This window comes from Coprinopsis cinerea, assembly GCF_000182895.1.
Source record: "Coprinopsis cinerea okayama7#130 chromosome 5 map unlocalized cont3.5, whole genome shotgun sequence".
Classification (NCBI taxonomy): domain Eukaryota; kingdom Fungi; phylum Basidiomycota; class Agaricomycetes; order Agaricales; family Psathyrellaceae; genus Coprinopsis; species Coprinopsis cinerea.
In genome coordinates this window covers 951973-974496 of record NW_003307540.1, presented here as the reverse complement: position 1 = coordinate 974496, position 22524 = coordinate 951973, and the positions used below count along the sequence as shown (strand labels likewise).

General features: G+C 53.5%; 8 protein-coding genes across 8 annotated transcripts; 5 read left to right on the top strand and 3 right to left on the bottom strand.

The window, feature by feature from the left end:
• Positions 1 to 9: 9 nt before the first annotated feature.
• Positions 10 to 1429, bottom strand: CC1G_00041 (hypothetical protein). The gene is made up of 2 exons (XM_001836853.2): positions 1199 to 1429; positions 10 to 1136 (listed from the first exon to the last, which is right to left on the bottom strand). The coding sequence occupies exons 1-2, from the start codon at positions 1354 to 1356 to the stop codon at positions 68 to 70; spliced, it is 1227 nt and encodes a 408-aa protein (XP_001836905.1). The 5' UTR covers positions 1357 to 1429; the 3' UTR covers positions 10 to 67.
• Positions 1430 to 2103: 674 nt separating this feature from the next.
• On the top strand, positions 2104 to 5862 carry CC1G_00040 (hypothetical protein; the record flags this gene model as incomplete). The annotated part of the gene is made up of 4 exons (XM_001836852.2): positions 2104 to 2215; positions 2311 to 5102; positions 5159 to 5496; positions 5553 to 5862. 4 exons carry the CDS (start codon positions 2104 to 2106, stop codon positions 5860 to 5862), a joined length of 3552 nt encoding a protein of 1183 aa, XP_001836904.2.
• Positions 5863 to 6172: 310 nt separating this feature from the next.
• On the top strand, positions 6173 to 6870 carry CC1G_14579 (hypothetical protein; the record flags this gene model as incomplete). Its single annotated transcript, XM_002911101.1, has 2 exons — positions 6173 to 6609; positions 6672 to 6870. The coding sequence occupies 2 exons, from the start codon at positions 6173 to 6175 to the stop codon at positions 6868 to 6870; spliced, it is 636 nt and encodes a 211-aa protein (XP_002911147.1).
• Positions 6871 to 7192: 322 nt separating this feature from the next.
• CC1G_14578 (hypothetical protein) lies at positions 7193 to 13265 on the top strand (the record flags this gene model as incomplete). The annotated part of the gene is made up of 6 exons (XM_002911100.1): positions 7193 to 7435; positions 7490 to 7679; positions 7733 to 8384; positions 8440 to 11237; positions 11290 to 12721; positions 12782 to 13265. The coding sequence occupies 6 exons, from the start codon at positions 7193 to 7195 to the stop codon at positions 13263 to 13265; spliced, it is 5799 nt and encodes a 1932-aa protein (XP_002911146.1).
• A 761-nt stretch (positions 13266 to 14026) lies between these two features.
• On the bottom strand, positions 14027 to 16139 carry CC1G_00038 (hypothetical protein; the record flags this gene model as incomplete). The annotated part of the gene is made up of 2 exons (XM_001836850.2): positions 14027 to 14258; positions 14317 to 16139. 2 exons carry the CDS (start codon positions 16137 to 16139, stop codon positions 14027 to 14029), a joined length of 2055 nt encoding a protein of 684 aa, XP_001836902.2.
• Positions 16140 to 16378: 239 nt separating this feature from the next.
• Positions 16379 to 17457, top strand: CC1G_00037 (NADH-cytochrome b5 reductase; the record flags this gene model as incomplete). Its single annotated transcript, XM_001836849.2, has 3 exons — positions 16379 to 16942; positions 16991 to 17350; positions 17422 to 17457. The coding sequence occupies 3 exons, from the start codon at positions 16379 to 16381 to the stop codon at positions 17455 to 17457; spliced, it is 960 nt and encodes a 319-aa protein (XP_001836901.2).
• A 35-nt stretch (positions 17458 to 17492) lies between these two features.
• Positions 17493 to 18900, bottom strand: CC1G_00036 (dihydroorotase; the record flags this gene model as incomplete). Its single annotated transcript, XM_001836848.2, has 5 exons — positions 17493 to 17990; positions 18046 to 18319; positions 18370 to 18515; positions 18568 to 18727; positions 18778 to 18900. 5 exons carry the CDS (start codon positions 18898 to 18900, stop codon positions 17638 to 17640), a joined length of 1056 nt encoding a protein of 351 aa, XP_001836900.1. The 3' UTR covers positions 17493 to 17637.
• A 236-nt stretch (positions 18901 to 19136) lies between these two features.
• CC1G_00035 (kinesin motor protein) lies at positions 19137 to 22435 on the top strand (the record flags this gene model as incomplete). Its single annotated transcript, XM_001836847.2, has 3 exons — positions 19137 to 19167; positions 19241 to 19611; positions 19754 to 22435. The coding sequence occupies 3 exons, from the start codon at positions 19137 to 19139 to the stop codon at positions 22433 to 22435; spliced, it is 3084 nt and encodes a 1027-aa protein (XP_001836899.2).
• Positions 22436 to 22524: the final 89 nt, after the last annotated feature.

Sequence of the window (22524 nt, the reverse complement as noted above, 5' to 3'; positions counted from 1 at the left end):
ATCAGATGATTTGGCTGGACTGGCTGGATCTCATTCAACGTTACTACCAACAGAAATGTGATTACATTTAGATGGGAGTGGGGGCAGGTCGAGGGACAGACGGCGACTGTCCCGGGGGGAAGACCTTAGTTTCCTCTCTCAAATGACGCGGGGTAGCAGGCATCAACGGCCTCACATTCGGAGACTGGATGAAAATCGGCACTGGAACCCTGCGAGTGGCCCGGGATGAGCGAGTAGAGACACGAGGACCGGCGGGAGCAACAGGCGCGTTCCTCGGCCTACTCATACTGTAAGCGTAACCCAGCTTTGGGTTCGTCTCCGCATTCTCTGTCGATGGCATCGGCGCAGAAATGGTTGGGATATCAGTGTCGGAATCTTTGAGAGGGATGAAAGGGTGCTTGAATTGACCAATAGCTTGACCTGCTCCGCGACGTCGAGTAGCGGGCGATCGAGGCAGTCCCATTTTTCTTTCAGCGAGGGAGATGAGAGGGCGGCCGTTGGAGATCTTGAGTGCACGAGGGGGAACGCTGACTTTTCGTCGAGTGTTCAAGGTCCGCTCGGCAACCGTGATGGGATGCGGTGGGGGAGGGGGTGGTGCAGGTGATGTGAGGGAACGGGGCGGTGCATTGTCGTTGGGCAGTGACTGGATAGGGTACAGTGGCACTCGGTAGCCACGCTCGAGTATGCTGGGGTAGCGTGGCTTGACCTCAGTCTGCATTGGCAGGACGATTGTCATTGTCGGACTCGTGAGTTTCTTCATTTGAGGAGTCGCAGGCGGCTGTTCTTCATCTACACTGTTCTTCTTCCCGACGCCACGCAAGGCGCCTTTGCGCGTGAGAACGGAGCGAAGGCGCTGGAGGGACGTGCGCGGTCCTGCAGATGGAGGGGGCTCGACTCTGTCAGGGACGGCATAGCTCTTCCTCCACCATTCCGAGAGTGTCCCTTTCTCCCCCTTGGAATCTCCTACCATCCACCAGTTTCGTTTCTCTGTCGTTTGGGCCTCGACATCCTTTGGATTCTTGGGCTTTCGGATGAGGAAGTACCAACAGGCTAGGCCGATTAACGCGAGGACGAGGACAGAGAAAGTGACTCCAAGAGCGATTGAAGTGGCGTCTTCTGGTGAGATCTTCGGATTGCTGTCATCAACACACTTTGTTAGTCCCTTGGGCGAACCTTGGACAAAGCAAGAAAGACGTACGATCTAGCTCCTTGTACAGCTGCAGCGCGTGCACTGATGACATTCCTTCGGGCCTCTACGTGGACATGAGGGGCATTATCGGGTTTACTGGGGGTATTTCGCTGAACAAAGCTCCGGGCTTGTGAAATGGCCCTCCTCCAGGGATAGGTTGTCATCATCGTGGGGATGATATATTGCACGGCGACTTGCCAGAGTCTATCCGTCACAGACGGTGTGCACGTTGGGGGTGAGATTCCAGTCTGAGGAAACGCATTGTGATGGAGGACGGTTTATATAGGGCTTGGGCGCTGTTGCACAGCCCTGTTGGTGTGATGGGGTATGGTTGTCATCTGCTCGGATCAGGTCTTGCGGTGAGGCCGGAGTGTATACGTCTGAGGTGGGCGGTCGTCCGTCGTACCAGGTCAGGGCAGTGACCATCCGACAGATTTTGCAACGTTCAGAGACCAGAGGAAAGCGATAGATCGCCAAAAGAAGTAAGACGAGCGAAGCCTATTAGTTGGCAGGTTCAGGATTAGACCGTGACTGCGTTATAAAAGCATATAGAGAGCCCTCCAAGTAGTATCTTTCTTTTACACCGGGTTCAAGGTCCTACACCAATCGAGAGCCGTTGCGGTTGTGGTTGAGGATGAAGAGGACAGTGGGCGGAATGACGGACCGGGAAGCGCGTCGGGTTTGATCACATGGAGAGGACAGGTGAGGGCGCTTTCGCCCTGAACGCCATGAGCCCAAGATGCCTCGTGCTGCTGTAGAGCCCACAGCTTCTTTGCAAATCATTTATACCCTGCATTCATCATATTCGATATTTTTGAATCCCTCGACAGCGACTATAGCGGCGAACTAGACAAACTACATTGGTCCAACCAACGGGGTTCTGAACCCACTGCAAGGCCAGCTTCAAGATCTCTATGGCAAAAGGCGGGAGACAGAAAACCAAAGCTAAACAAGCCGAAGAACCCACATCCAGACTCTCTAAAGCTCAGACCAGTGCTTCGTCTAAGAAGAAACAAGGTTCGAATGGTATGTTCAACTTTACCGCACCATGTCCCTCTTGAATGAGGATTTTAACTGACACAGAAGCTGATTACGGCTCCTCCTTCTCGATGACCATGTAGTACGAGATGAAGAATCAGAGGCCCTCTTCGAGCAACATGCACCTCCTCCAACGCATCACGACGGTTCTGCTACTCCAGCCATGACGACCAGGCCTATGCCTGGTCAAGACCAAGACCTAGGCTGGCCAGCACCGTCCGACACAGGCGGAGGTGGTGGAGGATGGGCAGGAGGGATGGCAGGGGGCTGGAACCAGGACTGGGAATCGCCCACCAACGCCGACTTTAACACCCAAGGGTATCCTCCGCCCCCCGTGCCTTCAAAATCCCCCGCACCATTTCCGCAACACAACATAACTACTTTGGGAACGATTCCGGAAGGTAGTGTGAGGCATTCTGCTTCGATAAGAAGTACGGATGGTCCTCACGATTACGGGTTTCAACACTACGGTGACCAGCGCCAGGGACACGATCAACACCCCAACGACCATGATCAGGGCAACAACTTAAACACCAACCCTCCTGCTTCCAACCTCAACACCTGGGAAGTCCCCCAAACAGCGACGACCAATACGGCAACGCCCTCCGTCCAAATCCCTTCCTCTCCCAAAGCGAATGAAATGGCGGTAATACAGGCTACAGCCGCCAACGCCTCCCTCGCACTCGCTGAACACCAAAAATCCAGGCAGAAAGCTACATCCGCAAGCGAAGCCGCCAAACGTACCGAATCTAAAACTGCTAACGGCAACCGAGATTCTTTCTGGTCACGGACGCATCAAATTGCAGCTGAGAATTCTAGGGGGATTTTCTATCCTGAAGGAGCTCGGGAGGATGGGGATAGGGATGGGTTTATGAGTCACGGAATGCATGGTGCGCCGGGACATGGGCATCATCCTCCTGGGATGATGCGGGAAGGCAGTGGTGGTGGTACAGGTCCTCAGATCTCGGATAACCATCTTGGCAAGACGAGAGCTGCGCCGATAAACCAAATGACGACTCAACCTGCCTGGATGCAATGGGGGAACCCGAATAAGCCTCGACAGCAACAAGCTCAACCTCAACCTCAACATCAGTACCCCGGGCATGGTGTTCCCCCACCGAATTCCCAACCGCAGACGAAGCACCAGAAAGGGCCCAGCTGGACGAAATGGGGCAAAATGGCGCCCGCTCATCCGCCGCCTCCGCCTCCACAGCAGCAGCAACACTACCAACCACACCGTCAGCATGCATTTGAGCGCTATATTCCACAGAGCGACGATAGCAGCGAAGACGATGAGGATGAATGGGAGGAAGTGGGTGATTGGGGAGCAGGTGGAGGACATGGGGGCGGCGGAGGATGGGGCCAACCTGCGCATTCCAGACAAGGCGGTCATGGATGGGAACACCAAGGCGGCGTAGGCCGTGGTCACTCGATCGCGCCTAGCTCGGCTGGATGGGGAGAACAACCGCGAGGAAGACCGCGGAGTGGGGGCGGTGGGGGCATGCATCCGGCCGCTGCAGCGATGGGCCGCGGGAGAGGCGGTGGAGGCGGTTGGGGAGGTGCGCCTTCAGTTGGAGGGTGGGGAGGTGCAGGAGCATGGGACGACGCATCGACGGTCCAAGGCTATGATGATCCATGGGGAAGTAACCCTCACGCGACCAAGAAAGCTCACCATAACCATAACTCTGGAGCCTGGGGTGCAGCGCCAGCTGCCCACGACGGGCCGTGGGGCGGCACGGTTGGCGGTGGAGGAACCTCCAAGGTATATCCTTCCTCTATAATGGAGGACGCTGGTGCAGGTTATACACGAAATGACGTGTCCCCGCACGAGCGCTCTCAGATCTTCAATACAATGCTTAACGGTGCTGTTCTTGAGCAGAAACTTAAGAAATCACATCACGGTCATGGGCATTCTATGGATGGACACGGAGACGGAGATGGATGGGGGAATTCTAATGCATGGGGCGATGGCGGTGGTGATGGCGCATGGGGAGGAGGCCAACCGATAAAAGAGAAAGAAAAGGATAAGAAGAAAAAGAAGAAAGAAAGTGGAAAGTGGACTTCTATGTGGGGAGGTAGAGGGCGCGACCAGGATGCCGGCAGTGGATGGGGAAATCAGGCGGGCGATAATGGATGGGGTGCCCCGATTGACGACAAGAAGTCCAAGAAGAAGAAAAAGCCGTCCAAGAAGGGCGTCCAAGAGGAGGCTGATACAGGGGGTTGGGGTGACGGTGGAGGTGGGTGGGATGAGGGGTGGGGGAAACCTACCAACTCAAAGAAACAAGACTATAGCGGCGGCGGTTACGATGACTGGGGCGGAGGAGGAGGGTGGGGAGATGATGGTTACGATTCTGAATCCGGTGCTGGGTGGGATCCGGACCATGGCGGCCACCCTGCAGATAAGAGCTGGGGTGCTTGGGAGACGGCAGGCGACTCTAAACCCAAGAAGAAAGGCAAAGTAGACGATCCTTGGGGCGCCTCCGGCGGTGGAATGGGATGGGGGGACGAAGACAAAGAAAACCGTGGCGGGGTGCGTTTTGCAGGCGGCCGGAATTCAGGTGCAATGTGGGGAGGTGGTCCCGCGAGTCAGGTGGCGGACATGGGTATGCAGTCCAAAACGATGCTCCATGCGTCGAAAGGAATGCATAATACACCAAAACCTGAATCCCATCCTCTCCCGAATGTACCTGGTGCTATCCAGTTTCTTGAATCCGGAGGAGAGGCTATCGATGTGGCCAAGAAGGCGTTTTATGGGTCAGCTAAGAGACCTGCGAAGGAGAGGTTTCATTGGATGTTCGCTCCCCAGAACGATCAGCGTGTTATGGCTATAATGAATTATATCCAAAAGGCCTCGCAGTACCTAGCTGCATTCGGGGTAAGTTTCTCGCCCTCTCTACCTCTCCTCTGGGATTTAACATTTGGTTTGAACAGCTCCAGAAATTTCTCCATTCACGAGAGCGAGGCGCTCTTTTTGTCAACGCCGCCTTCCGTCTACCCGGGCAGCTTGATCAACCGGTCTTTGACTGGCTCACGTTCCCCGAACTCCAATCAACGATGGACAAAACGCTACAAGAATCCGTAGCTTTCTACGACCCAGCTACTGTCGTCATTATCTTCGTATTTCTCGCCTCTCCTACAGGTAACAGTGTGGCCATATGGAGAAGAAAGGTGCCTATCCCGCCAGCTGTGACTCAGGTGATGCAGAGGGACATTGGGTTAGTTAAGACGGGTTTGCGACCGGAGAGCGAGTATGTTGTTTATGTCGAAGAGTGTGTAGTTTTTCCTTTGCTGCTGGTGCACAGGTTGATCTCTTTATTTGCTCTAGAATACCGCCTCGCGATCGCCGAAGCAAAGCCCGACCAGCGTCGAAAAGTGCACCTCATGCGCCTCTCCCTGCACAGCCCACGTCTATCCCTGTTCCGATCCATGCAGTACAGTCGCATAAACCACATGTGGTCGTTAAGAAGCCAAGTATGCACAGCGCGTCGGGCAAGAAGGCCACTATCGTTCCGGCGACCCCTGCTTCTTTGGCCGCAGCGGCAGCGGCAGCGAGTAAGGCTCAGGCAAAGGGCAAAGGCAAGGTGGAGGTGAAGAAGAAACGCAAGTGGTGGCAGTTTTTCAAGGGTTCATCGTAATGTTCTACCATTCAGTCTGTCTACGTTCATATTTCTAGTATCTTTATGACGCTCACGAGTTCTGTTTCCCTTTTTTTGCTCTGCTTTTTAATTTGTTTCGCTATCAGTCTGCTTTGTTTTTGTCGTTCCATGTTTTGTGTAACATTAGCGTACATCTTCCCTGTTGTTTTCTGTGAATAATGTGTACAGTACGGACGCTACGGCCTCCCATAGATAGAAATGAAACGGAGTGAATTGACTTGCGTCATAGGATAGGGGCGCGTGATCATCGTAAGAACGCCTCCGTCGAGACTTGTGATAGTACCACGACATGGCGACTATGGAGACCAAGATGAACACTGACATCCCTTATACTCCAGATGCAGAGCCTCAGCGCCAGCCCAGCGAGCTTCCAGCCCGCCAACGGTACCCGGCGTCCTTGCACTTTGCGTTCGTCGCGGGTATCCTCCTGCCCCTGACCGTCCTCCCATGGGTCCTAAGCAAGCGACACACCGCGAGTCTTCGAGCGCGATTGAAGGAATCTGAGAAACAGTTCAAGGACGTGCACCTGGACTGGAGGACGGCATTATTGGAATTGGATATGATTAGAACACAGCAAACCAGGCTAGTCGACGAGGTGCGGCTCCTAAAGCAAGAGCTCGCGGCTGCCAAAGCCCAATCAGCTTCGATGCATACCGAGGTCCTCGCTGCGCAACGACCACTCAAAGAAGAGGCTCGTAGGGCTCGAGAAGAGATAGGGGACTTGAGGTAAGTCACTGAATATCTCCCATTCTAGAAGCTGGCAGTTCACGGCATCTTCTTGGTACCAGAACCAAGCAAACTGCTTCTCTACAAGAAGTGGGCCAGTCTCTTGGGAGCGTAGCTGGATTCATGCAAGAGATGGAGCTCCATTTGGGCCTGGAACGGCGACGAGGGGACCATAGGGGCATCGAACAGCTCCGGAAGACGGCAGTGAGGCTACAGGAGCAGGCAGGTGACTCAAGCATTGCCTCGAGGCAGCAACGATAAGACAAATCCCATTTCTTGGAGGCATCCTTATCAGACGTCCCTTTGGCTGTAGCCTTGTAACTTGTAGCAACTACTTAACACATTATGAAAAAAGTGCCGAGAGAAAGAGTTTGTTTGAAGTGAGCGCGTCAGTGATTAGAATTTGGATTTGTAGTTCACACGTGTTGACATTAACCCACCTCGTTGCATTTCAAGTGCATGACCTCCTGCTAAGACACCGCCTAATATCGGCTGTACTATGCGGAGCATATCGTCCCCGACGTCCCTGAACACTCTTTCTCTGTAATTCTTTCCCCAAAATTCCGTTTGTGACCCTTTGCCAATGTCCACCAACCCTCCCGACGCCGGCTCTCAGCAAGGCTCCAGCTCCCTCCCAGGGACAACAACGACCCTAGAACACTCCACCGGGAAGATAGACGACCAAGATAAGATCCCGACGTCCACAACGACAGAGAAGAACGGCGCAGGCGACGGCGATTCGGAAGAGCAACATCTCGAATCTCATGAGGTAATAGAACTTCAGACGTTCAGCGAGAGGAAAGCCTGGATCGAGGAGAAGATCAAAGTAAGTCTTTGTCTATCTGTTAACTCGTAAACGGACTAAGCCCTCCCCTCTTAGTTTCTGGAAAATTTGCCCCCAATCGAGGTTTTCTCGGGTCTTGATTCGTTGCGCGAGCAGGCCGAAGAATGCCCCAACCTCCCCTCTCGCGAAAAGCTGCAGCAATGGATGGCAGAACACGACGTTATTGAGAAGGAGACAGAGATTTTCGATACTGGGGAGCTCAAGAAGCTCAGGCAATTAACCAAAGGTCCGTTCTTCATCTCACCGACGCGCGCTGGGTGCTGACAGCGACAAACACAGCCGCGACCCAACGCAACCTGTCCCCCGCCGACACTGACCTCATCGAAATAACGCTAACCACAATCTACGCATTGGACAAACTCTTACATTTACTGCGTGACCGTTCGGAAAATTTGGAATTGCTGGGCATTCGACTTGATTGGGAGGAAAATAGGACAAACTCATGGAAGGAACGCAGCAAGATTTTGGAAGACTTGGATACCTTCATTAAGACTAGAGCACGCTGGTCGCCCACAATTTATGAATCCGGTGCTTTATTCGCAAACCCCCCACCGACGACTGGACCTACCACCACTCTTACCAAACCGGAAGATTCGCCAATACTCTCGAGACGTGGTTCGGTCGCGTCCTTGGCCTCCGTAGCCTCCGAGTCTTCGTCATTTAGCATTGGCAACAATGTTTCACGAGGGGCCCGCTTCAAGTTAGCAGAACTCTTGGCCCGCGATGCTGCCCAGTTCGGGATCAGAATCACAGGCTTATGCCATGGAAGAGTCACCAACGCTGGAAGACTCCTCGACAAACTAATCGACCACAGTCGGAGACCTGTCCCCGACCCCTTACTAGACGAGCAAGATCGTTTGGAGGAGAAAACCACACAAGAGCTAGAGAATGTTGGCAAGTTCGCGATGGCTCTCTCACTCCAATGGCGAAAGTATGTGCTATCATCGCTTCCTGCTGGGAGATTACCCTGACAACCGTCTTACCAGGGCCGACGAGATCTATGTGGAGACTATGAAAGACCAGAGCACTGCGCGGGAACTCTATGAAGAAGTTCAGACAGCCAAATGGCAACATCCCTCCCAACGACAAGTCGCAGCCTTTGCATCTCGAGTCGACAGCGTCCTCAAGCGACTTTCCTTGAGGGGTAACCCTTCATCAAGGATTACTACGTTCCCCAAACCCGAGCACCCACTCTTTCCGGATCAGGCTGATGAGAATGACGCGCTCTGCCAAGTTCTCTCTGCCGAGATCACTACGGCGAATAAGCTTGCTGAACAAGCCGACCAGGTGGTCAAGGAGTACAAGGAGTACTGGGAGGCCATTAAACGCGTCGAGACGACCGTCGGGTCAGCGAAGGACCTTAGCGCATCATTCTCGTCGATCCTCCAGCGTCTTCGCGAAGGTGTCCCAGCCGAAAACACCGTCGAAGGTAGTCCCCCAGACCTGACATCCGAAGCTTGTCTCGATCCGTCTCGACACGCCGTATTCCTCGCACTACTCCCCTCCATCCTAACGGAATTGGGGGATGTGACGACCAAGGCTGACGAGGTCATCAAAGACTCGCACCTTTTCTTCGACATCCTGGACAATGAATGCGTCGACCCGGTCTTCAAGTCCAACTCCACCTCTGCAATTCAAGGCCTCATATCCCTCCGCGATGAGGCCAAGCAAATAAGCGAGCTCGTTTCGGAACGTGCTGCCAGGTTGAAGGAGACGAGGCAAATCTCGGGGGTGATGGATACCGTCGGGAAGGAGATGGAGAGGGTCAGGGATAAGATTAGCCAGAGTATCGAGAGGATGGCATGGAAGAAGGAAGATCTCGGAAGCAGGAATGGCGCACCACCTACTCCCGAAAGTCCCGCCGCCGAGCTGACGCCCATAGGCACGACTTCTGTGGTACATGCAAGCATTGAAGGTGACCTTGATAGCCTAAACAAGAAGCTCACGGACACAGTCGACGCAGGAGTATCCGCCCTTACTCCACACCTAGGCGCCGACCTTCAAGAGAACCTACTCAACAAGGCAAAGAACTTGAGGAATTTCTACGAAGCCTTGCTCTCGATGCAGGAGGTCGCCAAAGCGGTGCAAGACCAGAGCGAATCGATGTCTTCGATTCGCGACGAATACAACGCCCATCTCCTTCGCATCGAAGACGTAAAGCAACGTTTTTCTACGCTTAGCGCCAGCGTCCTCAGTGACCGTATCTCCGAAGATGATTCCAAGGCCGAAGAACTGTCCATCAAATCCGACCTTGGAACACTCCAGGATGAAGTCTCAGACTTCATCGACGGACTTTCAAAGCGCGTGAAATTCGTTTCGAAAACCGCGTCGCCAACTAGGGCTCCCTTCCTTCGTCGCAACAAATCTGAGCTCGACGTTCTCTCGCTCGAGGACAGCTCTGCAACGCCACAACCAACTGTTGTTCTCCCGCTGGACTTGTCACAGTTGGACGCTGAGGTTCGTGCCGAATCCAATGGGTACGTGATGCGCCTAAGTGGGGCGCTGGATTCGGTTGCACGGGCTGCTGAACACCTCACTACTACCCAACTCGCCAAGACCCTTGACGCGTCATTGGCTTCAACCATCGACACCGTATATCAATCGCAGGAACACACCAAGACGCTCAAGGCTTCCTTCACATCCCTACTTGATTCGGCGCCTTCACCATCGTCGACAACTGCTTCTTCGGACACCTTTATGAAAGACCTCGACACATTGATCGAACAAGTAGACGAAGCAAGTCGAACAAGGAGATTGAGTGTGTCGAGATGTTTCTCCCCTCTACGCGATCTTCTCCGTAAGATGGATGCTTCCTCGTCCAATCTTGACGACTCGATCCGTCAGACGCTACACGTCGCGCGGGTTCGAAGCGTAGACGATGTTGAGCGCCGATACCATTCCTGGGCGGAAGAAATCTCGAATTTGAAATCCGAGATGGTGGCTGCTAAGGCCAAGGAGGTGCAGAGACTTGAACAACTCCGGATCGAGGAAGAGAAGAGAAAGGAGGAGGAGGAGAGGAGGAAGAGGGAAGAAGAGGATGAACGGCGGCGGAAAGAGGAAGAGGAGAGGAAGAGGGAAGAGGAGAGGAAGGCGGAGGAGGAGAGGCAGAAAGAATTGGAGAGGCTGCAGGAGGAGAGGCGGAGGAAGGAGGCGGAGGAAGCGGAGAGGGCCAGGTTGGAGAAGGAGAGGTTGGAGGAGGAGGAGAGGGAAAGGAGGAGGTTGGAGGAGGAAGCTGCCAAAGCTCGGGCCCTTGAGGAGCAGGAGCGAATGAAGCAGAATGAAGAAGATAAGGCGCGTCTATTGGCGGAAAAGCTTGCCATGCAAACCAAATTACAACAAGCAGAGGCGTTGCTCGCTGAAGAGAAGGCCCGTCAGGCTGCCAGAGAAAAGCACGCCCAGAAGCTGGCCGAGGAAGAGAAGCTGAAGATCGAGGCTGAGCGGAAAGAGATGCAGCAGGCAATCAAGGACGCTCAGGAACAGCTTGCACGTATCGAGGCTGAGGCGCAGAAGGCAGTGGGCGAAGAAAAGAAGAAACTGGAAGCAGAAATCAAGGCGATGAAAGCCCAGCATGACAAGACCCTCGAGGCTTACAAAACGGCCAAGGACTCAAAGCGTAAAGAGCCAAAAGTCAAGGAAACCAAACCCAGGCCAACCAAGGACGAAGAGGCGACTCCCCGTCCTCGCCGCCAGTCTGCTTCCTCTGCGGTCACACCCCGACCACGACGACCCACAGTCACTGGAAGGAAGAATGTCAAAGACCAGTTCCCAACCATCAACGAAGACGGTACGTTGAATATACCTTCCCGCTTTGGTTTGTTTCTCAAATTTCTTCTTAGATGTCTTCACCCACTCCACTGCACCCTCTTCCTCGCGCATGGCTACTGTCAAGGAGAACAACCAGACCCATGCCTTGATAAGTGGTCTACGCAAGCGGCTGCGATCCCTGAACATCAACGAGGTCGCTCGCCCCTCAAAGAAGTCAGCAAGCCTTCCAACCCGCCAGCGTGCTGAATCCCTTCGCAAGAAATTCGCCGACATCGAGAAGGACGTCTCCGAGCTCCCTTCGTCCTATGACAACAATTCTCTCAATTCGGAGCTTCGGTCGCTGCTGACGGAGGTCGAAGGTTCTGCTAGCCTGTTGGACCACATCGACAAGTTGGTGGTCGTGACTGAGGCCATCGAGCAATGCGATACCATTCTCAGTGACTTGCTGGAACACGTTGACAGCTACCCAGACATCCCAGTGGAAATATCTACACTGCATACCAGTGACGAAGAGGCGACCCCAGAGCAACAGATGGAAGCTCGACTCACCTTCACCAGGAGGACCCTCGACGAGCTGCGAACCAAATGCGGTACTGTCCCCCACGATCGTCGTGTTCTGGCAGAGCAAGCCAGACTCGAGCAGACATGGATGGAACTCGATGAGATGGCTTCCGACCGACTTGGTGGAAGGAAGTCAAGGCCTCCCAGTGCGATCAGCTCGAGGCCAGACTCAAGCCGAAGCAGTTTCTCCTCGTCCGTTGCTCCTGGTAGGCCGGGGGTTGCAAGGAAGCGCGCCTCGTATGCTGGCCTCTCCGTTTCGTCGACGACGAGAGGGGGAAAGCTGGCGCCTCCAGTTCCATCTACGCGTCGCGCGGTTTCTGGAGATAGCGATACGAGAAGGTCCAGCAGTCGAATGTCCAGCACTTCGACCACTCGCTCTGTTTCCGGTCCACTCAGTACCTCGGTTATGGCTCCTACATTCGCCTCTCGGCAACGAACTGCCAGCTTGTCCAGTAATTCTGGCACACCTGTTCGCCAAACCCCCACTGCTGGCACACCGAGCTCGAGAAGTCGTAGCCGTGCACAATCAGCGGCCAGACTTTCAAGGACACGCTCACCGACTGTTTCAGACGTTTCTAGTCCCTCTTACGTGCCGCCCGCACGCTCAACTGCAACGTCTACCTCCAGTTGGGCCAGGGCACCTCGGGACTCACTCTCCTCTCTCGTTGCACGCGCCATGACACCTCCCTCACAGCGAGGCCGGACCCCTCCTCCCCGCAAGAAGTACGTTGCGAATCCCAAGTCCAAACTGGATGTCGCCGTCGGTGATGTCGTGAACAGTCTCCCTGTCGGTATCAACGTCGAGGGTGTCAAAGAAAGTTGGAGAGACCAAAGTGGGAAGTATTGGATAGGGAATCAAGATCCTAAACTCTGCTTCTGTCGAATTTTGCGCTCGCAAACCGTCATGGTTCGAGTTGGAGGAGGGTGGATGGAATTGTCCAAGTACGGCCGCTTTGCTCTTTTTCTCTTCCATCTCTCGTTGCTGACCGCTATCCTCTATAGGTTCATTCAAAACCACTTTGCAGACAGTTTCAAACTCCTCCCTGATTCTCCATCTGGGCTTCCAGGCAAGCAACAAGACGAGAAATGGATAAGCGCTGCTTCCCTTCTTGAAGCGGCCGCGGAGTCCAAAAACCCGGTGATTGCTACATCCCCTCCTCCCGGTGAAGGCTCCACCACAGGCTCGCCACAACTCCTCGTTCCGCCCGCACCACCGAAGACACCTGAACCCTCCAGCAACGGCCCCTACGTGCCTTCCTTCTCACTGATAACACCAAGTGGGCAAAGCCCGCGCTCTCTCATGGGCTCGCCAGTCCAGTCGCCTTCAGTCAAGGGTTCTTCCCCGCTCACCCCTCTCGAATTTATGCGCAAGGCCGAACCTATACCCCATTTCACGCGTCCAGGGACGCCATCTAAAGCATCCCGTACGAGGAATACCCCTGCTTCCCTTCCTTCTTCATCTCGTGCTGCGGTGTGGCGTCCTTAGACTTATTTATTTATTTTTTGCTGGAGCTGCATTTACAGCCCGCACACGTTTTCTAAACCCCTTCCATTCGTTAAGTCACCCGTGTCATCACTATCGCCACTATCACATACATCATCGCCTATACCATCCCACTCGTACCCTTGCTTCTGCTCTGCTCTATCATCACCTCATGTAGCTCCTATGTTTTCTTCTCTGCACATATTTTATTCGAGCACCATTGTGACTTTACTAGACGTCCTTCGACCTTCCTCCGTCCCCGTGTATTCCTCAACCTTTACTTTACCACCTTGGTCTCCGAACCCTATTGACCTGAATACCCTCCTTGCCCTTCGTTCCCTCGTCCTATCTTCACGAACACGACGTCCTTCCCCCATTTTCTTCACGTTTCATCCGTCGATCCATTCCGCTTCCGCTATCCCCCACGTACTCGCTTTCCGTTCTCGTTCTTATTTATTCCGCAACGATTCCTTTCCCCCATGATGACACTGTTAGTATCTATTCTTTTTCACCCATTGGGCTCACTTGAACAAGGACATTTCCCGTTTCTAAACTTCTCCGTAAACTATCTGTTTTCTGTAGGTCATTTGGTTTCTCCCTTTGGTTCCCCTTTTTCTACCCGGACAAGATGTTTCAAATTGTACACACGCTACAAAGTCCCTTCAATTGCCTGCTACTTTACAACACTCTAGGATGATCTAGTCTAGTCTGCAATGAACTTTATTTCTTCAAAATCGTTCAGTCGTGAAAGGGAAATGGAAACTCTAGAAGCTCTTGACCTTCTTCCGAGGCCTGAAGCTCATGGTAGACGTCGATGGTTTGTTGTTCTCCTTCTCCTCGTCCACTTGGTGGGTTCGTTTCATGTGTCGTCGAAGGAGGTCTTGGCGTACAAATGTCGTCCCGGGGTAGGGGCAAATGTTACATGTAAAAGGTCGTACACCGGTATGGCTCAGTTCATGTCGTTTGCATTCGTTCTTTCGTAGGAATCTGGCAGAGCTGTAATCCTCGATGTTAGAAAGGAGAGGAACATCAGGTGGATATTTTGAAGACGCACCAATGGATACACTTGAAAGGTCGCTGATCGAGATGGGCACCGACATGGATAAGAATGTGGTCTCGTCGCTTGTTTACCTGTTGACACCCGACCACATAACACCTGAACTCCTCGATGAGCTCGCCCTTGTTCGAGAGTTTCCCAGCGAAGGACAAAAGCCATCGTTTATCATACTCGCGTCCCTGGTTCCGCAGGCGGTAACGTTCAGCTCTCGCCTTGAGATCCTCCAACTCGATCCCTCGGTGTGCATCGAATACAGGTGAACCAAGGTCGATAGGGGGAAGGTGGTCAGAGGTGTCCTTGGAAGACGTAGCAACAGGAGGCTTAGGTTCCACCACTTCGTTCTGCGCAACCTTGCGCTTATTTGTCCTGGTAGTCCTCGTTTGGAACTGCCTCGTGGTCCCAAAGGAAGGGGAATATTCCGAGCTGGAAGGCGAAAGGAAGGCGGGAGGCTCGTAGTCACTCAACTGGTCTCCATCGTCAGGTTTCGTCGAAGCTTGACCAAAACCAAGGCCGACTTGTTTTTGAGCTCGATAGTGTTGGTGTCGGTGAGGATGGGCGTTGTTGGGCTCATAGCGGGATGAACGAGTGGGAGCAGCCAAGGCGCTCAACGGCATCGAAATTGTACCGTCGGGATTAAAGGCGTTGGCATGCATAGAGAACTCAGAGATAGGTGCGGTCGCCTGTTGTTCGTCCAAACGATTGGCTGTATAATCCAGAGATCCTGAAAACATATCGTCGAGACTAGAAACGGTCGAAGAGAGAACCGGACCAGGCATGACATCAGCGGGGTTTATGCCAAGGCAAGTTTGTTGCAACGACCACATCTCGGGTTCAGGAAGGCCACCGAAATCTGGGAAAGGTGCCAACGCATCCAAGGAGGGGATGGTGTTGTCAAAGTACAGGTCCTGGGCGGACATCGACATCGACATCGCCAAGGGGTCAAGGGACGTTGAACCTGTCCCATCGCTCAGGCCGCTCTCCATCTCTGCAAGGTGTTTCAAAGCGTACTGAGCACCTTCGGTGATTTTTGCTGTAAATTCCTCGACAGAAAGCCCCGCTGCTGCAGAGAGGCTCTCGATGGAAAGGTCTTCATCGCTCGATCCGCCGCCTGTGCTTCCACTCCCGCTTGCCATGCTCGAGGCGGGAGGGGGGACGATAGGCACCGTCGTTGACATTGTATCCAAGCCCAAGGGACCAAGGTCGAGGTCGACAGAACCAGAGGTACTCGGATCAAGGAGTGGCCAAATCGTAGACATATCCTCCCCGCCATGGGCGAGGTCATCGACGCCAAGTGGTGGCACGGCCCCGCCACCGAAGGATGAATAAGTCGATTCGATGCGAGGAGAGAAGGAGATGTATTGGTCACCTGGGTCAGGTAAGTAAGTCTTGGGCGAGAAAGAGGATTTGTGGTGGTGAGGGTCCTGATGGTGGCCGGGACACTGTAGTTGAATGCCTAAGCCTGCAAGTCCAGTTGATGTCAAGTTCGAAGGGCCAGCTTGATGGTGAATGGGAAAAGAGTTGTGTGTTGGCGAGTTTCCTGGATTGAAGACGGAGTTAGATTGAAAGTCGTATTGATGGAGGGGTTGGGGGTGGGCGGCTGCCGTCCCCGCCATAGGATGAGTCGTCGCTCCCGTTAGATCCAAAGCACAGTCCACATCCCAGGTCCGAGGGTATAGCAAAGGCGTGTTGTCAATATTAATATCGAGTATATCATCTGATGCAGGAGACTGTCGAGCATTAAGGGACGCCAGCGTCAGATTGGTATTGGTAGGGGGAATCCGCAACATAGGCGAGGTAAGCTGTTGCTGTTGTTGGTTCATAGAAATGAATAGGATAGTAGATGTGCGAGCATATATCAGACAGAGACCAGAAGGGCGGGTATACAAAGAAGCCAAGTCGAACCGCGCAAAGGCGGTTTTTGTGGAAAAGGAAGGAGAAGAGACGCGTTGTTTGCCTTGGCGCCTAAATACCGTGTTTGTTTGGCTGCGGCTTCCGAAACAAATTGAGCGCCTTCCGTCGTTCCGGCTGCTTCTTCGTCCCTTTCCTGGCGCCGACTGTGATGCAAAGGCTTGCGGTGCGGTGTGTTCAGGGTCCACTGAGGGCCCTTGGTCCCTCCAGATACTTGTCAACCACTCCTCCGCCGCCATCAAGGAGTAAACGGTTGGTGACCGGTTCCATCTTTGCATTGACGCTGACCGGCGCCTCTCTCTACTTTTTGCTCCCCTCCGACACACGTTCCGCACCGACATATACAGAGTTGCCTCTTTCTCCGCGATACTTCACACCAGCCACTGTCGTCTCCAACCTCGATTCCGGTCCAGATACCAAACTACTCCGTCTAGCTCTCCCACCTCAAGTAGCTGCATTCGCTGCCCAGGATCCTAGCTCTTTCAAGGCTGTATGGTCGGTGTTTATCAAGGACGATGATATCCAGGTCGAGAGGCCTTATACCCCTTTGGAAGGGATAGATGAAAATGGGGAGATGGTGTTTTGGATTAAGAAGTACCCGAGGGGAGAGGTTGGGAGGTGGTTGCATACGAAGGCAGCTGGAGATGTTATTGAGCTCAGAGGCCCGTTGACGACTTGGCCGTGGAAGGATGATACGTGGGATGAAGTGGTTATGGTGCGTCTTCCTTCTCTGTATGACTTCCGTGTATTGAAGTGTTAGTAGATATCCGGAGGCACAGGCTTTACACCCTTCTACCAACTCTTCCATAGTATCATCTCCAACCCGTCTCTGTCACCGTCGACACAGTTCACTTTCCTTCACTCGTCAAGGACACCTGAAGAACTCCCTCCTGCTTCCCTTCTCAATCCTCTTATCACTTTTGCACAAGAAAATCCTGCACGGCTCAAGGTCAACTTGTTCGTCGACCAGAATGAGAGCAAGTCCTCTGGATACGACCTCTCGGTAACGAGGATCAACGCGGATGTCATCAAGAGAAGTATAGGGTTGGATAAAGAGGGCAAGTCATGGTGGAATTGGTTGTACGGAAAGAAGCCGGAGGCTCCCAAACGACGGTTGTTCTTGGTATGCGGTCCCGATCCGTACGTACCCCAAGTTCCCTCTCTATTGGAAGGAAATCTGACAACGTCCCTTAGGATGGTAGCAGCGATAGCGGGTCCATTTGGGCGTAACATGTCCCAAGGCCAACTCGGTGGTGCTCTGAGCAAACTGGGCTTCAAATCCCAGGATGTTTACAAGCTCTAGAAATATATACTACAATTTAGATTGTCGTCCTACCTACTAATTAGGTTTGTCCGTTTTTTTGACATACCACAATAGACACTTCCATAAATCAACCTCTCCAACTATCCTCAAGCAATCTCCCAGTTGATCTCCTTCCCAGCCCAGAACGGTACCAAGGCATCGTTGCCGTTGATATACTGCTCGTCGACCTTCTTTGCGGATACCCGTTTAAGGGTGACCGTCTCCCGTCCAGTTGGCTTCTGAGCCGAGAATGGTCGCTGGTAAAAGTTTCGTCCATTAGTGCTGACGAAGCCTTCGAGTTTGTCGAGGGCACCGAAGGATTCGAGGAGGTGGGCTACGAGAGGGAGGAGGATGGGAGAAGTGTAAACACCAGCTGCGCAAGCGTGGGTCGGGCTGCTTGTTGATTTGGCCTCGGGAGGATGAGGGGCGGAGTCGGAGCCCAAGAAGAATCGGGGGTGTCCTGCAAAAGAGATTCTCAGCACCAAACTCGCGCTACCGACCACGTTGAAGCCTACCTTCACGAATGATCTCCCTGAGTGCCTCCCGGTCATCTGGGTACTTGGCCACGGGCTTGCAGAAATTCCAACTCTGACCCGCCCAATCGTCTACAATCAAAGCCAGATGGTGAGCAGTGATGCTGCAACCGACGGTAGGTCCACATTTCTTCACAGCTTCGACAGCTGCGCGAGTGGTAGCGTGCTCGAGGACGATGCGGAGTTTAGGGAAGGCTTCGTGGATTTTGAAGAGGTGGGGGAGGAAGGTGGGCTCGGCATTGAGGACGTGGATGTTCTAGCAGATCTTTAGTCCATGTCTTTCGCTTGAATGAGGTTTGGACGTACGGCAGCGGCATCCGAAGGCACTTCACCGTGAAGGTTGAGGACCATGCCAACTTGTTCCATGGCAGCGAAGATGGGGTAGTAGGTTTCGTAGGATTCGATGCCTCCATCCGAATTGGTAGTCACACCCCTGGGGTATGATTTGACACCTGTGTCGAGGTTAGATTGAAAACGCATGTGGTACTTTTGGGGTGATCTCACCGACGATCCCAGCTGCAGCGGCTTTCTTGATCTCTTCCGGAGTCAACTCTGGAGAGAGATACAAGGTCATGAGATATTCGACATTGGGGTCGATGCGCTCAAGGTCTTCCTTGTACTTCAGAGCTTGTTCTGTCGATGTAATTGGGGGTTTGAGGTTGGGCTGGGTTGGGGTAAGCGAGATGGTAGACCACATGAAGTGGGAAAACATACCATCACATATGCCAAATCAAAGCCTCCCTTGCGGACATGAGGTACGATGAGGTCTGAAATAGAGCCTTGTCGTAGATGAACATGAAAGTCTGCTGGAGCGTGGATGGAGATCGTCTCGGACATTTTGGCTGTTGGAGAAGAAGAAATAAGCGGGCTGAAAATCAGAATTGGGGTTCTCGATAAGATAAGATCGAAGGAGGACCACGACCACGTGACGAAACACGGTCTTGTTCAATTTCCAATTGAAGAGCGAGTTCTCTCAGACAACCATCACAACAAACACCTCTTCCCGTCCTACAACATTTACAACTCACTGGGACACCAAGAAACGACAAACTCGATAGTCTACAACTTTTATTATGGTCGCGGCAGGATCCATCACCGTCGCTGGTTCGTGTCCTGTCCCTTTGTCTTCCTCTTACCACTCAGTTAATCTGAATTGGCCTCTATATACGTTTCGCAGTACGGGTACGACCGCCCTCAGCCAGCGAAGCAGCGCGTCTCCCAGACCCAGCCACATATGACACAACTCTCCGCGGCGACGCAACCCTCTCAACACCCGGCAGAGTAGTCAACACCGCAACACTCCGCGATATTGTCCAGATCGTTGACGACCGCATCTTAACGTTTGATCCAGAGGATGAGAACAGGTCCAGAGCCTTTATGGAGAGGGGTTTCCTTCCGCCGGGGACGAAGAGGTACAAAGACAGGCGGTTCATGTTCGATCGCGTGTTTGGACATGAAGCCAGGCAGCAGGATGTCTATGAAGCCACCGCGCGGCCGTTGTTGGACGGCTTGTTGGATGGGTATAATGCAACTGTTTTTGCATACGGAGTGCGTGTATCTTCCCCCGCTTATGAGTTCCAACTTGGATGTTTACCCTGAAAAGGCCACAGGTTGCGGAAAGACGCACACGATCAGCGGGACGGAGGAAGACCCCGGTCTTATCTACCTCACAATGGCCGATCTCTTTCAGCGAATAGAAGATCGCAAAGAGGAATACCACATTGAAGTCCTCGTTACCTTTCTCGAAATCTACAATGAAGAGATCCGAGACTTGCTTGCCGAACCAGGCTCACACATGCCTCGTGGCGGACTCGCCATTCGCGAAGACAAGACAGTCAAAGTCGTCGGGTTAACAGAACTCAAGCCAACATCTGCAGACGAGGTTAAGAGTATCGTCATACTCGGAAACCAACGACGGACACAAAGTCCAACCCATGCCAACGCGACCAGTTCACGATCCCATGCGGTGCTCCAAGTCCACGTCACGCAGGCCCCTCGAACAGCCAACCTCACCGAACAACGCACCATGGCGACATTATCCATCATCGATCTCGCAGGAAGTGAACGTGCGTCTGCCACGATGAACATGGGCCAGCGCATGGTCGAGGGTGCCAACATCAACAAATCCCTCCTCGCTCTAGGCAACTGTATCAACGCTCTCTGTGAAAGCGGAGGTGCAACCCGCCACGTGCCTTACCGCAACAGCAAGCTCACCCGACTGCTCAAATTCTCTTTAGGAGGGAATTGCAAGACGGTGATGATCGTCTGCGTCGCTCCTACTTCGAACCACTTTGATGATACCCACAACACCCTCGTCTACGCTGAACGAGCGACCAAGATCAAGACCAAGGTTGTAACACGGAATGTACTCAATGTCAACCGACACGTGGGACAATACGTCGAGGCGATTCAAAGGCTTAATCTCGAAATTGCGGAGTTGAAGCAGAAGTTGGCAGGGAAACGGGCGACGGAGAAGGAGATTGCAGATCGGAAGAAGGCAGAGGCGAAATCAGAGGTTGATCGAGCGAGGAAGGATCTTGACAATCGTTTCGAGCAGACCAAGGTGTCCATCGTCGATGGAGGGAACTGTTCGGCCAAGGTCACTGTCGCCAAAACGAAACTCGATTTTATCCAGCGGCGGTTGGCTCAACTGGATGCGGAAGGCTCTTCTGGTCCCGCAGATGCAGAACGCGCTCTCTTACTATCGCTCGCCACGCCTGAAGAAGACGTCTTGAAACCCCATTCAGCATTGAACACTCGAATCCAGAGAGCATCCAACTCGAATGCGATGTTCGACGCCACCATGCGCGCTGTGGCAGAGAGGAAGTCGGACAAACTGGACGAGCCCTCGATTGAGATCATGAAACTCGAGACGAGCTTACGACGCGCAGAGATGGAAAAGGCCAAATTGGAGAGCGAGCGCGACGCGTATCGAGAAGCGGCATCGGATATGGCGGAGGTGATGGTGAAACTTCTTGGAATGCTTGGGCGGTGTACGGTCTTGATTGGGGATTCTGCGACGCGTCTCCAGTCATTCGAAGATCCAGAAGTTAGGCAGGTGGCCACGCTGCTTTCGGGTCTGCGGGAGAAGAACGACGAGACGTTCCAGAGTTTGTTAGGGAGGACGACGGAATCATATTCTTCGATTGGCCAGCCACAGACATTGGATCCTTTCCAAACCTATGGAGCTTCATTCAATCGACGCGTCAGCTCCGGTCCTGCTGTTCTGCAACATCAGCAACAGCCTGCGAAGCCCACAAGGCGATTGTCGTATGGAGGTGCTCTCGCTCCCGCCTCTCCTCCCCGCAGGCTCGCACACCGTTCTCCACGCAAGTCTCTTCGAGGGAATACTGCTGCGCCTTATGTGCGCAAAACGTCAGCCGAGAAGGACAAGAAGCCGGCCAAGGTGACAAAGAATGTCCAATGGCGGGATGAAGCCGGCCAAGGATCCCTAACGGATACCAAAGACAGGACTGTCATCCTATCCACTCCGCCCGTCGTCTCTATCATCCCCGCCAGTCCTAGCGTCGACAAGGCCGACTCTGATCCATTCAAATCAGCCAATTCGTCCTTAAACCTCCAATCTCCCGTCATACGACCCGGCTCCGCGATGGGATCCGAGAGCGAATGGGAGGACGATGAGAAGACGGATACAAGTGTTGATCTCAGCATGTCTATGTCCCTCTCCGCATCCACTTCCTCTCGCCTTACATCCTCCGCACGTGGCATCCGCCGACCTCGTGCCAGCCGCTTGGACCCCAGCTTCCTCAAATCCCGAACTAAACCGCCGAGCCTGAGCAGCCTAGCTGAAGGTGACGAATCCAACCCCAACGCTTCTTCCCCTCTTACCGATCTCAATTTCAACCGGATGGAGGATTCCTCAGGCAGCGAGGAGTTGCATATTCCTAAAGGTCGTGACCGACTTCTGGGGAGCCCAGGAAAGCGTGTTCCTTCGACCCTCAAGGGCGGGAATAGTCTTTCTGCCTCCACGAGCTCGAAGCCTGGGGCAGGAGCGGGAACGGGCAGTCGCCGACGCTCAAACATTGGACCTATGCGCGTTGAGAAGACGCGTCGGAGGTCGAGCTTGCTTGCGCCATTGCCGCCTCCCTCCGCTTCTGGAGAAGGGGAATCCATCTCCGCCAGGACGGGTCCAAGGAGAATGCTCCTTGCTAGCCCGGCTAAACGCACCAAACGCGCTTCGTTGACGAGACTTACTGCTGCGGGTGCAGGGGGCTCGTTGAGGTTGAAAGCGATGGGTGCTAGTGGGTCGGGCTTGTCTGTGGCGAATTTGTCGATTGTGGACCCGGCCAATTTGAGTGCGGATTTGAGTATGGTGGGCGGGGTTGCAAAGCCCAAGCCTTCCTGGCGTTAATTCGACTCCTTGTTTGGATTGTTATCTTATTTGTCTCGCCTCCTGTTTTCTTCCGTCTTCCTATCCGCTTTCGCTATCGTATACCAATC

What these genes read in the sequence shown, in the direction of transcription:
- CC1G_00041 (XM_001836853.2), bottom strand. Translation starts at nt 1,356, where the DNA reads ATGATGACAACCTATCCCTGGAGGAGGGCCATTTCACAAGCCCGGAGC. An exon ending in GCTGTACAAGGAGCTAGATC is followed by an intron (nt 1,137 to 1,198) that starts GTACGTCTTTCT and finishes TGTTGATGACAG; the next exon opens with CAATCCGAAGATCTCACCAG.